Source organism: Camelus dromedarius, chromosome 2, assembly GCF_036321535.1.
Source record: "Camelus dromedarius isolate mCamDro1 chromosome 2, mCamDro1.pat, whole genome shotgun sequence".
NCBI classification, from domain to species: domain Eukaryota; kingdom Metazoa; phylum Chordata; class Mammalia; order Artiodactyla; family Camelidae; genus Camelus; species Camelus dromedarius.
The window spans coordinates 50,383,226-50,397,480 of NC_087437.1; the positions used below are offsets into that span (position 1 = coordinate 50,383,226).

At 32.5% G+C, this 14,255-nt stretch overlaps 1 protein-coding gene across 9 annotated transcripts in view; it reads left to right on the forward strand.

The window, feature by feature from the left end:
• Window positions 1–14,255, forward strand: part of ATP11B (ATPase phospholipid transporting 11B (putative)) — a 103,397-nt gene that overhangs the window by 38,469 nt on the left and 50,673 nt on the right. For 7 of the 9 annotated variants that reach the window (XR_004136799.2, XM_031451904.2, XM_031451894.2 and 4 more), the window contains exons 8-12: window positions 3,022–3,069; window positions 5,178–5,242; window positions 7,845–7,926; window positions 9,324–9,474; window positions 10,595–10,792. Coding sequence is in view for 8 of the 9 variants with exons in the window: in XM_031451904.2 (XP_031307764.2) it covers window positions 3,022–3,069; window positions 5,178–5,242; window positions 7,845–7,926; window positions 9,324–9,474; window positions 10,595–10,792 (544 nt within the window). In the remaining variant the exon portion in view is untranslated. Of the gene's footprint in view, window positions 1–3,021; window positions 3,070–4,557; window positions 4,629–4,648; window positions 5,081–5,177; window positions 5,243–7,844; window positions 7,927–9,323; window positions 9,475–10,594; window positions 10,793–14,255 lie in introns of those variants that run through there. The other 2 variants (XM_031451920.2, XM_064493166.1) reach the window with 2 other exon arrangements.

Below are 14,255 nucleotides of genomic sequence, written 5' to 3' on the forward strand. Positions count from 1 at the left end.
CTTGAATATGCCATACCCACTCCCACCTTTTCACTAACTGTTCCTTATCTAGCTTCTTTACCACCTTCTACTCTTTGCTTAAATCACCTCCTCAGTGAGGCTTACTTTGACTGTGTAATACTGGGACCTAATTCTTACTCTGTTCTGCTTTTCTTTTTCTATAGCACATAATACCTTTTAGTATACTATGTAAATTACTTGTATTTATTGCTTATTATTTCCCTCTCCAACTAAAATGTAAACTCAAGGACAGGCATCTTTGTGTGTTCTGTTCACTGATGTATGTGTGTTCTGTTCACTGATGTATCTCAAACACCTGAACAGATCTGGCATATTGGAGTCACTACTACATGTTTGTTGACAATAGAAAAGAATAAATATATTATGTACTTAATTTTTTACACTTAAATTTTCCCTTTTATTGAATAATTTCTCTGTGATATGTGCAAGCAAGATTTGTGTGTATATAGTTCACTTAGCTATTGAATTGAAGTACCTAGAACAGTGTCAGGCACATAGCAGACACTCAGTAATTAACTGTTGATTGAGTGGATGAATGATAAAGAGTTCCAAAGTGTTACTTGATCAAAGTATGTGAGAACGTTTTTATTGCCCATTTATTCATCAGATAGTGCCTCCAATAACTGAGGCATAGTGCTTGACACTGGGAATACAACAGTAAAGAAGCAGCGATAGCTCCTGACTCTCAGAGTTTATAGTCCAATATTCGATTATTCCCTAAGAACAAACAGCTGCAAAAATGGAGTTAGTGGATTAAAACCCTAATTGAGTTTGGCCTTTGATAAACATACTGACACATTACTTTATGGAAACATTGAATTATTTTTTATTGCCATGAGCAAAGTATTGTTTCAGAATTTTACTGCTATTAAGTATTATAGTTTTGAAATTTTTGCTAATTTTGTAGATAATAGTTTTATAGTTTTAAACCTAGTTTTAATTTGCTTTTTTATTAGAAAGGCTAAACATTTTTCTGTGTTTATTAATTTTTCTCCCTTGAACATTGTCAGTTCCTTCCCAATTACCTGTTTGTTAACTTGGGTTACATTATCTTTTTAAAGAACTTAAATACCTATTTGAGGAGAGGCTAGAGCATGGTAAGAAATTATCTCTGTCAAACCATTAGATGAAATAAAAACAGGTTCTACAGGTGCCTTTTTCACAGTATTCTCCATTTTCTCTTTTTTATGCTCCTTTGCTCTTTTTGTTCTTTCTTTTTATTCTTTCCACTTTTTTTTTTTTTTTTTTAAGCCTCTGACTCATCACTTCCACTTCTAGGAGGTTTTCCTAACGAAATAATGAAATTCTACTTCTAGGAATTTACCTTAATGAAAATGTGAAAACATATGTACAGAGGGTTGTTCAGGGCTGCATTGTTTAGACTATCCATAAATTGGAAAAAACTTAAACTTCCATCAGTAGCGAATTACTTAAATACATCATGTAATAACTCCAAAATACAATACTATATGTGGCCATTAAAAATAATGATGTAGTTGTTTTTGACAGAGCACATTGGGGGGGGTGTTACCAACCGTATTTATGGTATGATTCCATTTTTATACATGAGATATATAAGTATTTACCTATATGCATATGAAAAAAAAGCCTAGAAAACATACCTTAAAATGTTAACAGTTTTATTTGAGTAATGGAATTACCGGTGGTTGTTATTTCCCCCTTTGATGTCTTTTCATATTTTCAGAATCATTTATAAAATGTGTATTTAGTCTTTATAAATCAGAAAAGAGAATACAGTTCTTTCCATTTGGAAACAAATCAAAGTGTGAGTTTGGAGAAAGGACTAAGGAAAGTGCAACAAGAGTTAATCCAGCATGGAACTGGCATGAACAGATACAAGAAATGCCTTAAAATCAAGGATAATAGGATAGATGAAATAAAGGAAAACAGGTCTCTTGGAATTTAGCTTAGGAAAATAAAAACTGACCACACATCATCTCTGAAAAGTGCCAAGGAGACATCAGCTGAGTTGATTCTTTGAATCTAAATCCAAAGTTGAGGCTCAAACCAGAGCTACATAAAATTCCATTAAATGGAGATGATTTTTTTTCTTTTTAAGTGCTGCTCCCTGAAACAGGAAGCTGAACGAAGTAGAGGTAAGAGATTAGTAAGAAACAATGAAGCTGGAGTCCACAAAGGGTAAAGCATCGGTGCCCTAGAAACAGGAGGGATAATAGGGGACATCTGGAAGGGAATGCTGAATAGTTCTTTGCCATGTTAAATGATTAACATGAAGCTCTGCTTAGAATTTGCTTCAACTTAGAATTTACTTCTCACTATAGTAGAAAGTAATTTTACACTTGAGTTGACTCTCTGCTACAGAGCTGTTTTGGTAGTGGAAGCTGGAACTGAAAAGTCAGGGTATGAAGATTCATTGTAACAACAGGCCACTCACTCTAAATTTCAGGAAACCAAAAGTTTAAAAAGCTCTGGCGGTCACTAATAGTTTTTTGCTTACTACACTAACTTCACCACATAATTCACACATAGTAGTTGCTCAGTGAATATTTGTTGGATAAATGAGTGCATAAAAAAGTAAATGAATGAGTCAGTGATTCTGGTTACAGGAGTCTTTGTTTAGTAAACTGATGAAATGTATGAGCATTCATTTTTGGCTAAATAATGTATATGCATCTTTGTGTAGCAAGTATAAATTCTCATCATGACCAAGCTGATAATATATGTCATAATGTATAACATTTGCATTGCTATCTTGAAAACATTTTCTTTTCATTCATTAACTTATTCATAGCTGGAGTAGAGAAGGCAAGAATATTACATTTTTTAAAGCTTAATGACTGATAAGTATTTACTTTTATAATTTCTAACATGAATATTGGCCACTCACTTATCTATGCAAAAGACTGAATTTGTTTCATGTATAAGAATAGTACCAAAACTATCTAAAATTTTCCACCCATTGATATCATAAGTAATGTATCTTTTTTTTTTTTTTTGACATGTTGACATCTTTGATAGATTCATGGGACGAATGATAATAACTCAACAAATGGAAGAAATTGTAAGGTAAGAATAAATTTGCATTATCTAGTTACTTTTAAGTGAGAATTGTTTACTGGAGGGCTAAAATCAAGTTAAAGGGAGATTAGATAAGTAAGCAGTGTATTATGAGAAAGGGTTAATTTTAAAACGTTTAGCATTTCATCTTATAGTAAATTCTTGCAGCAGCAAATGAGATGAGGATGAAACAAATCCCATGAAATAATACCAAAATAATTTAGTAAGATTATTTGTATTCTTACATATTTGTTTCCTAATAATATAACTTAGTAACATAAAGGAAACATAGCAGTTCCTGTTTAAATCCTTACACATTTAAACCCAGCACCACTTAAAGTCTTAGAGTACAAAAAATGTTTTATGTAACATGTAACAAGTAAAAATGTTATGGTCTCCATGTCAGAATCATTCAGCACAAACTAGGGTATTTATCGGCCAATCCAGAACTTCTTATTTACTCTTCTGATTGGTTATTTGTTTGTTTAGTTGTTTTGGTTTGTGTTCCCTCAGTATTGAGGTTAATTTCTGGCACCTGTATGAAAAGCTTTGGTTCATTTCAGCACTTGCTGATAGGATGCGATTACATTGTTACTCATGACCACGAAGCTGAATTTAGAATAAACTTACGTAGGAATCAGCCCTTGAACTTCTAATCAAACTAGCACTCCACCTCTTTTCTGGAGACATGTTCAATTTATACTGGCTGCATGAAATAAGTCACTAATATAGAGAACTGAGAACATTTTAAATGAAATCCTTAAAACAAGCCACCAAAAATATGCATCAGCACAGATTCACATTTTTAATAAACATTAACACTGGAGCACATTCAATAAACTCTGTGTAACAAAGTCTTTTAAGTGTAGGGCCCCTGCTGAATAACAATGACTGAAAAACAGTAACAATGGGTTTACATTTTGATTTCTGTAGTGTCATAGTGGGATGCATGTGTGGATACGTAGTCTGAATTTAAAGGAGAAAATCAATTATGTTACCTTAGCCACTAGAATGGTTTGGGGGGAAAAAAAGAGCCATATTATTTATTGAAGCAACCTGAGTGAGCTGATGAATTATCTTTTAAATTTGAAGCTTTTTATCATTATATTCCAATTTCATATCCCAGTGTGAGCTCAGAGTTTTTCTATTCATTGTTGAAACCAATACCAAATGAAAAAAAAAGCTCTAATATGGCTCCTGGATAATTGATTTTGGAATATCCATTGAGTGTGCTCCAAATATGACGATCTGATAAAACCATACTTGTTTACCATGTCCCAAACACCTGGCCCCTGCTCAGTTCATTGGATTTTTTAGTGTTTGGGTTTGCAGACATCTTCAGAATTGGTTCACATTCTTTTTGATTTGGATAACTGTATGTATGATTCAGAAAAGCCTTATGATAAGGAATATCAACAAAATTAAGGCTTTTTTTACATGTCCATAATAGAGTCTTATCATTTGCTATCACTAAGAAAATACAATTTTCCTTTCTAGTTATTCCTTCTCGTTTTATATCTCCTTTATGGAGAGAAATTCAAACAGCAAGAAGACGCGTGCTCCAAGAAGTATGCAAGTAGTCAAGTTGTAGTGTTGATCTTGCCTGGAAAAACTACTAACTCACTTACTATTTTTTCTGTTTTATATCTAGTGTAATTTTAATTGTGCAGAACTTATGCATTTATACACAAAGCATACTACAATTTATGTTTACATTACATTTTAATTTTGTATTTTCCCTTTGAAAACTTAACTTTGCTCAGAATTTTAAAATTTCATCTTCTGTAAAACATTTTAAAATCATTGCTTTATTTTTGGTTTTGTTGTGTTCCATGTTTAAACTTCTGAAATAGATGGCTTTGTGAGTTTATTTATAGGCGTAATTTTATTTCTGAGCCATTGATCTTAAAATGACTGAAATGCTAAAGCAGGTATTTGTTATTACAGTAACTAACATCATGATTGGCCTAGACAGCTTTATAGCAGCTGAGATTTTGGTTTTATATATAAAAGCATCGTTGTAAGTATAGCTCAAGTACTTTCTGCTAAAGATGCCATTGTAGAATTTAATTCAATTTTTAATATATTCAGTGCTTTTGGTTATTTTTTTCCCCTAGGCCTCTGGGGCCAGAGAGTCTCTTGCTTCGTGGAGCCAGATTAAAAAACACAAAAGAAATTTTTGGTTGGTATATATCAAACATTTTTAATTATAGATTCATGTTGATACTTTATATGAAGTATTTTTACAGGCACAGCATTTGTGGTCTTTTGGTTAGGGAATGTTATTATTAGTCAAATGTTTCTGTGATCATTTTCTTTCACAGGTTGGTTAATATAATTTTGTGGGGTTTTTTGTTGTTGTTAATTCCTATTTTTAAGTAACAGACTGGAACCTCGCTCTTATATTTTCATTGTGGCTACCTGGTGAAATTGAGTGCTAGGAAGATAATTCTGGGACTTCCACTAATGGTAGATGAGAACTATAAAATCTGGCACCATGATCCAGTAAATTACTCGTCTAATTTTATCATGATTGTTCTTAGATTTGATTAATGAAACTGCTGACTCATTTTTTCATCCATTTATTGATTCAACAAATTCTTACTGATCTGTAGCTATATACCATATACTGTTGGAATACTCAATAGTACTCTTGCGTTAGAGATCTAAATTAATTCACTAGGCTCTGACTCAACTCAAGGCAAATTGTAAAGTCAGTGATAATCTTTAGCTGTCATCTAGCTACTCCCCTTTCAGGAATGGCCCCTCATATACTGCCCAGCTTATGTTATTCACTGAACAGTTATAGCTTTTGAGGTCCTCTTTCTCATTCTCTTATTTCCTGTTAACTGTAGTGTATCTTATCTCTCAGTATTAGGCTCTCTGATAAAGAAATCCATATACTTTTAAAAACAGAAATAAGGAGTACAGCAAAAATGTGAAGAAATTGGAACCCTTATATATTGCTGGTGGGAGTATGCAGCTGCTATGGAAGACAGTCTGGCAGTTCCTCAATAAGTTAAACATAGAATTATCATATCACCCAGCAATTCTACTTCTAGATATATAACCTAAAGAATTGAAAACATATGTTCAAACAAAGGCTTGTATTAGAATGTTCATAGCAGCACTGTTCACAATAGTCAAAGGAGAGAAAGTGCTCAAGTTCTATCAACTAATGAACGGATAAACATATGTGATATCCATATAATGGAATATTATTTACCCATAGAAAATGAAGTACTAATGCATGCTGCAACATGGGTAAAACTTGAAAAACATACTAAGCGAAAGACATCAGACACAAAAGGACCACATATTTTTTGATTCCACTTATTTGAAATATCCCAAATAGGCAAACTCATTGAGACATAAAGTAGCTTAGTGGTCCCCAGGGGCTGGGGAGTGGAGGGGATTGGGGGAAAAATTACTTAATGGGTACAGACTTTTCATTAAGGGTAATGAAAATATTCTCAAGTTAGTGAGAATGATTGCACAACACTGTGAATGTACTAAGTGCCACCGAATTGTACACTTTAAAATGATTAAAATGGTAAGCTGTATATTATGTGTATTTTACCACAATTTAAAAAAGGAAAACTGTAATTTTTGATGGCAGAAGTCAGAGACAGCCTCTATAGCTTTTAGACCCTCTCATGTAGTGCTGTGTATTTTAACACATCTCTTTAGCAGTAATACCTTTCATTCTCTTGAAAGAACATACGTATTCGAATACCTTTAGATGGGTTCCTTGTTGTTTTCCTCAGCACCACTTTTCTCTTGTATCATTCTGACTGATTTCTCACATTTCTATAATTTTGGTGTCCTTTGTCATTTGAGTTGTAATCCCTGCCTTTAAAGAATAATTCTGATAGTGAAAATTCCAGGACAGATCTTAAGGAAGAGAGCATGATGAGTCCTATATTGCTTCTCAAATTTTAGTATTTAGGGGTAGGCATTAACTTTTATTGATCATCTTTCTGTTTCTAGGTGTATTGCTAATTTGTTACATAACTCTCAACAACAGTTGTATGAGGTATTTTTTTTCCCCATTTAAAAATAGGGAAATTGAAACTCAGAGAGATTAAATAACTTGCTCAAGGTCACAGAACTAGTAAGTGGCAGAGCTAGCATTCAAACCAAGCTCTAACTCAAACCCAAGTTTGTTTTTTTTTTTGATAAGACAGATCTTACCTAATTTTATTCACTGCCCAGTTTTAGTTCCATTATTACTGTCATTCTCTCTCATCTCAGAGTCATTCACATAGACAAATTTTTTAAATAGCACTTTTCTTGTGTTTACTTCATTTACTTTGACCGATTTCCATATTATCTTTCCAGTGCTTATAAGATTATTTCTAGATTACCAATACGGCATTCAATGCCTTTCAAGCTCTGACCCCAATCCATTGTTAGAACCTAACAGAAAACTCTTTTCCATTTTGGTCTTTGCACTATCTATAATGGCCTTCCCTGCCATCTTTATCTTTTCACATTCTTTTCCTCCATCAATTTCAACTCAAATAATATCTCTTTCATTCAGATATCTCAGTTACAACTCAGGAACAGAACCTACATGCCTTTCTCGTCCAGCAGACTCAGTGACTGAAGGTCCCCAAAATTGATCTTGGAAAGCCTTTTTTAAACTCCAGAAAAACTTAGAGCCAAATTCTGACAGCTGTCAGACAATATATTTTCTTAGATGTTTTCATGCTACTGAGTACATTTCTTTTGTGAACATAGTAGAGGATTATTTTAAAAGACTGTTTTGTTTCATTTTACAGGTGTTGCTGTATATACCGGAATGGAAACTAAGATGGCATTAAATTACAAGAGCAAGTCACAGAAACGATCTGCAGTAGAAAAGTAAGAAAACTATTTTCATTTATTCACACATAAATACTATTATGGATATGTATATTATATATGTGTAAAATATGGGCATAAAAATATTTCAAGTCAACAAAAGTTGTTATTCTTGAGGTTAGGGATGGTGTCTCTTTTACTTACTAATTTTTTAAGTTATTGAAATAAAGCTGATGTACAACATTGTGTTAGTTTCAGGTGTACTACATAATGATTTGACATCTGCATACATTATGACGTGATCATCACAATAAGTCTAGTGATCCATACAAAGTTTTTGCAATATTATTGACCATATTCCTTATGCTGTATATTACATACTTGTGGATTATTTATTTTATAACCAGAGGTTTGTACCTCTTAATCCCCTTCACAATTTTATCCATCCCCAAACCCCAGCAAGCAACTGCCCATTTTTTCTTTGTATCTATGAGTCTCTTTTTATTTTGTTGTTTTGTTTTTTTGATTCCACATGTAAGGGAGATCATACAGTATTTGTCTTTCTCTGAGTTTCTTCACTTAGCATAATACCCTTTAGATCCCTCCATGTTGTCACAGGTGGCAAGATTTCATTTTTTTAAAGGGTGAGTAATAGTCCATTGTGTATATATGTGTGTGTGTATGTATATATATCACATCTTCTTTATCCAGTCATCTGTTGATGGATACTAAGGTTGTTTCCATACCTTGGCAATTGTAAATAACTCTGCAGTCAACATTGGGTACATATATCTTTTTTAACTAGTGTTTTTGTTTTCTTTGAGTAAATACCCAGAAGTGAAATTGTGGGATCATATGGCAGTTCTAGTTTAACTTTTTTGAGGAACCTCCATACTATTTTCCATGGTGGCTGTACTAATTTACATTGTCACTGATTGTGTGCTAGGATTTCCTTTTCTCCACATCCTTACCAACACTTGTCATTTGTTCTGTTTTTGAAGATAGCTATTCTGGCAGGTGTGAGGTAGTATCTTATTGTGGTTTTGATTTCAAATGCTTATAGTAAATGACAGTTTTGGCCAGATATTTTTGTCGTAAGTAATTATTCTAAGATTTTCTACATTTTTAGGAACTAATTTTAATTGCAAACATAACTAACATTTGTACAGCATTAAGACTTTATAAAACTTCTCTCATATCAACCAACTTGTCTAAGCATTTGAACAGTAGCTTACCTATAGTAAATGTGCTTGTAATCTTACATACCTGTTCTTTTATTTCTAGTAAATAGATTCTATTAAATGATCATTTCTTAAAAACAAAGACTGTGTCCTTTAAATAGCTGCTACAATACCTTATATATTTAGTTTCTTATTTAACACCAGTATTAATTTCCAAGTAGATGAGCATAGTAATACATAATTGATACATTTTATAGTCTCTTTTTCTCATTTCAGGTCAATGAATACATTTTTGATAGTTTATTTAATAATCCTTATTTCTGAAGCCATCATCAGTACTATCTTGAAATATACATGGCAAGCTGAAGAAAAGTGGGATGAACCTTGGTATAACCAAAAAACAGAACATCAAAGAAATAGTAGTAAGGTATTTTATGGTGTTCTTGACTCTGTTGTATAGGAAACTTTATTCTTTGGCACCGTTAATGCTTTGGTGGTGACTTCTGATATGTGTGACCACTGTCATCCTGTAAAACCATTACTTTTGAAGGGTGCAAAAGGACATTGCAAGTGAAGAGTAACCAACATGTTTGTGCTGGTTTGCTTTTTGCATTGTAGGCCATAAGCAATTATCTTTTTGGCATGACTTGAGTAGTTAAAAGAGATAACAAAATTTAAATCGTCTATATTAGCATTCCACATCAGTACTACAAGTTGAATTTTTTACTCCATTTATGTATGTTATTGAGTTAAAGAGTAAGTTGATTTATTTTCAGTTTTATCAGAATAAATCTAGGAGTCTTACTATCAGTGTATTCATGTATGAAGTAACAAATCAAATTATGTCATAAAAGTTTAAACTGGTTGAGTGTGGACTACCAGGAGAAGTTAACCTGCAATTTTAGTAAATAATTGTTCTCCAAATTTCACTTTAGATCAGAATACAAATATTGGAAGACAAGTTTGGATCTCAGGAGACCACAGAGCAGATAATGACAGGAACGTTTTTTCAGTATCAATCACAATTAAATATTTTACCTTTCCCAGAACACATGTGGAGTTGCTCTGCCATTGAAGTAGGCTATTCCTGTATGGTCAATAATTAAGAATTTCAGTTTCTAATAGTTCTAGCCTAGCTATTATTTTAAATTTTTTAAATTACAGTCAATTTTTAATTATCTGATTTTGAAGACTAGAAGTAGAATAGTAAATATACCCCAGAGGTTTTTATTATAGTTTTGCCACAGGTAGTTTTTAGTCGCAAAACGTTTTTGGTAGCTTCTATAAAAAGTAACAAATAAAGTAATTTGAATTTAACCTTTTCTTCTTTTACTGTGTTCAGGATTCTAATGAGCAATAAAATAGCCAAAGGAAATGTGTTAAAAAGACAATTCAATAAATGAATTTCAATTCATGAGACTATTCTGCTTCAGAATGTAGTTGATGGTCTGTTTTGATATGAAACTGTCTTACAGTTTTCTTAAATATCTGATAATTAAGAAATTCTCATGTATTTTCTCTTACCAAACAATCATTTTCCCTCCTAGATTCTGAAATTTATTTCAGACTTCCTTGCTTTTTTGGTACTCTACAATTTCATCATTCCAATTTCGTTATATGTGACAGTCGAAATGCAGAAGTTTCTTGGGTCATTTTTTATTGGCTGGGATCTTGATCTCTATCATGAAGAATCAGATCAGAAAGCTCAAGTCAATACTTCTGATCTAAATGAAGAACTTGGACAGGTAATGATGATCGTTTTGTTTTTCTAATTTGTTATTTTTATCAAAATTATACGTGTACAAAGATAAATGAAACAAAAATATTATGAGGCTTATACCAAAAAAATCACTACTTTGCTCCATACCTAATTTCTTATTTCACAGTTTTAAATATTAAGCCATTTCTTTCACTATTTAGCACTGTGTTTGTATATAGTATTCTTTGTTGTTTTTCAATTTGAGACATTATTTACCATGGAATATAAAGATATGGCTCTTATACTACTCCTTTCACAACCTATGCAAACAGACACATACCCACTTTACTGCCCCATGGTCCCAATATTGTTAAATCACAATTTGAGATTTAATAAATATTCACTTATTGACATTATTATGACTTTTAGAGTCGTTCACTAACTCCTAGTTATTTATGTGTGCCCTATAATACTATAATTACATTTTCTTTCTTAGATGTTTTTGCTAGAGTTAATTGCTCTGTATTTTCATTTTTTAATTTCCATATACCAAAAACAAATCTCTGACAAATACATGAAACATCTCTACGTATTCAAACACATCAGGTAATCTAGGACTTCTTTAATCTTTATTGCTCTCTCCCTCACTCTCTTTTGAAGCCTTTTATCTTCCTGCTTCAATTCAGACTTCTTTCTGGGCCAGCTTCTCAGCCGTCACCCTAGACTTCCTTTATCATCACCTTGGCAGTTCCTTTGTCTACCGCCTGTTTTGGATTTCTTGTCTTCTAGATTCTATGTCTTCCCACCTGTGACTTACTCTCTTATTTCTTCTAATAACTTCTGAAAGGGGGTGCGTAAGAAAAATATTTTGAGCTTTGAAAGTCTGAAAATATCTTGATTCCCTTTTTACACTTGATTAATAATTCAGCTGGGTAACACGTTCCAGGCTGGAAATTATTTTTCCTCAAAAATTCAAAAACATTTCTCCATTTTTGTTTTTTTCCCCCTAGCTTCTAGTGTTTCTGTTAAGAAGTCTAGTGCCATTCTGATTCCCGGTTCTCTATGTAGTTTGTTGTTTTATCTCTGAAAGTATTTAGGGTTTAAGAATCTTTTCTTTCTGCAATAGTTCTGAAATTTTATGATAGTATGCCTTGGTGTGAGTTTTTTGTTTTTGTTTTCTTTCTTTTTTTTTTCTTTCATTGGGCAGTGAACACTGAACACTTTTAGTCTGGAAACACATATTCTTCAATTCTAGGAATTTTTCTTAATTTGATAAACATGTCTTTTTATGTTTTGTGGGGTTTTTTTTTTTGTAGAAATTTATTAGTTTGGATGTCAGATCATTTATCTTGATTCTCTAATTCTTTTTGACTTTCAATTTTCATTTCCTTGTTTTTATAATCTGCTTTTTGGGAGAATTTGTGAACTTTGTATTTCCCCCTTTCTTTTGATTTCTTTTATATCTATTGTAATATTTTAAATTTCTAATAATTCTAGTATATCTGAATAGCCTTCTCTTAATTACATCTTATTCTTGTTTCCTGAATATACTTTATTCTTTTACCTCTCTGAGGATATTAATGACAGTTTTTTTTAAAGTCTTCTGCTCCCTGCATTTTCTGTTTGTACAGAGTTCCTTTTTCAATACGTCAGTTCTGCTGTAATGTGACACGCATCCCTAAAAATCAGTGTTCTATACAAAATTGCTTAGTAAAAACCACAGGGCTTATTATGGGAAAATGAGATAGGTGTACAATAAAACTTTGTCAGTAACACATTTAAAATGAAAAGATAGGAGCCTGATAAAAACAGGGCTTGCTGAATTATTAAGAAATAGATAAATACTGCAATAAATATGGCAGTTTATTTTGGAAAAACTCTGACGTTTACTTGTGGAAATGGCCATCTGAAATATTCCAACTTATATATTACTGTGAAGTATTGAAAGGAAGGTTATCAGAAAACAGAAGGAAAGTTGTATCATATGTGGATGGGTGCGGCTTATATATGGTGACCTGTGGTAGCTGCTAGCTGTTTGTACATTTCATGTATTCTAGGTGCAGTTTTCTCCATTCACCTACCATTTCTCATAGATGAAATTGTACATAACCAAACTGTGCTCATATTAAGCTCAAATTGTGTCCTTATGTATCAATCTTATTGTAATAAATTCTTGTCCTTTTAAGACAGTGTTTTAGCAGAATTTCCTATAATTTGTTTTAGACTCTACCTTTTTATGTAAGTGGATATCCTCAAATGAATACTAATGTTTGGTTTTCTTTACAAGTCTAAAAGTTTCCTCTAGAAAAGCCTGGCAGCCCAGCTGTTTTTTGGGGTGTTCCCAATATCGATAATTGATCTTTCTTCAGTTTCCCCAGAGAGAATAACTGCGGTTGGTATTTCTTCTGCTTGTGATTGTTGGAGCTGTCCAGTAGAAACCTGTTTTTAGTGCACTGCTCACCCATTTTCAGCTTTCCACAGGGTCCAGATTCTCTCTGGTTCAGCCTCCTTAGAGAATAAACCCTGTCAGCTATTGCTCTGATAGAAGGGGGTCAGTATCAAATTTGCAAAGTTATAAAGGGATTTCAGGATTCAAACTGCTCTTGATACCTCCATTTTCTGTCTCATCCTTTACTCCCACATTCAGTGATAGTTAGTACATCTACTTTCTGAGAGTTTCTGGGAATAGGGTTTCCCCCATTGCTTAGGTTTCATGTTCTAAGTTCTGCTAAGTCACTTACCATTGATTCATCTCTTTTCCAAACTTGGAAAATTCCCCTTTTCATGTTGTCTCTTCTGTCATTGTTTCTGTTCTTTTTTTTATTCTTTTACTCTTATTTTGGTGAAGTTTGAAGAGGAACAGAGATAATTAATTGCATTTGTTCAGCCTGCCATTTTTAACCAGAAGTTGATCCATTTATTTTTAATAGCATTTAGGAGGCTTTAATAACTTAACACTAAATATTAATTCATGTCACATTTTTTGAATTATGTATTACATATTTAAGACCTAAAAACAGCCTGTTTTTACTGCTTCTCAGGAACACATTTTTTCCCTATTTTTTTCTTTGACTTTTTCTATCCCTATTTCCTCCTCCTCATTCCTTTATGATGATAGATTATCGTTTTTCTGGAACCACACACTGTATGCTCAGATATTCATATCTGCATTCTCTTTAAGAAACTATAAATGATAATGGTCTTCAGTTTCTAATTCATCAGTTTCTTTACTTTTAAGCCTACAGGTGTGTTTTTGTTTGTGCTACTGTAACTTTTCTGTTTTTATGTTAATGAAATCTACTTTATTTCACACTCTTCTATGTCCTTTCATTTCCTTACTATCCAAGAAACTCTCTTATAAAGGTATCCAGTGACCTCTTTCACCAAAGTTAAAAGATTTAACTTCTTGATTTTATGTATTTTCAAATAAAAGTTAATTTATATACTCATCACTACCATTTAATCTTTCTTATTATTGAAGTATGGTTATGTGCAATATTATATAACTT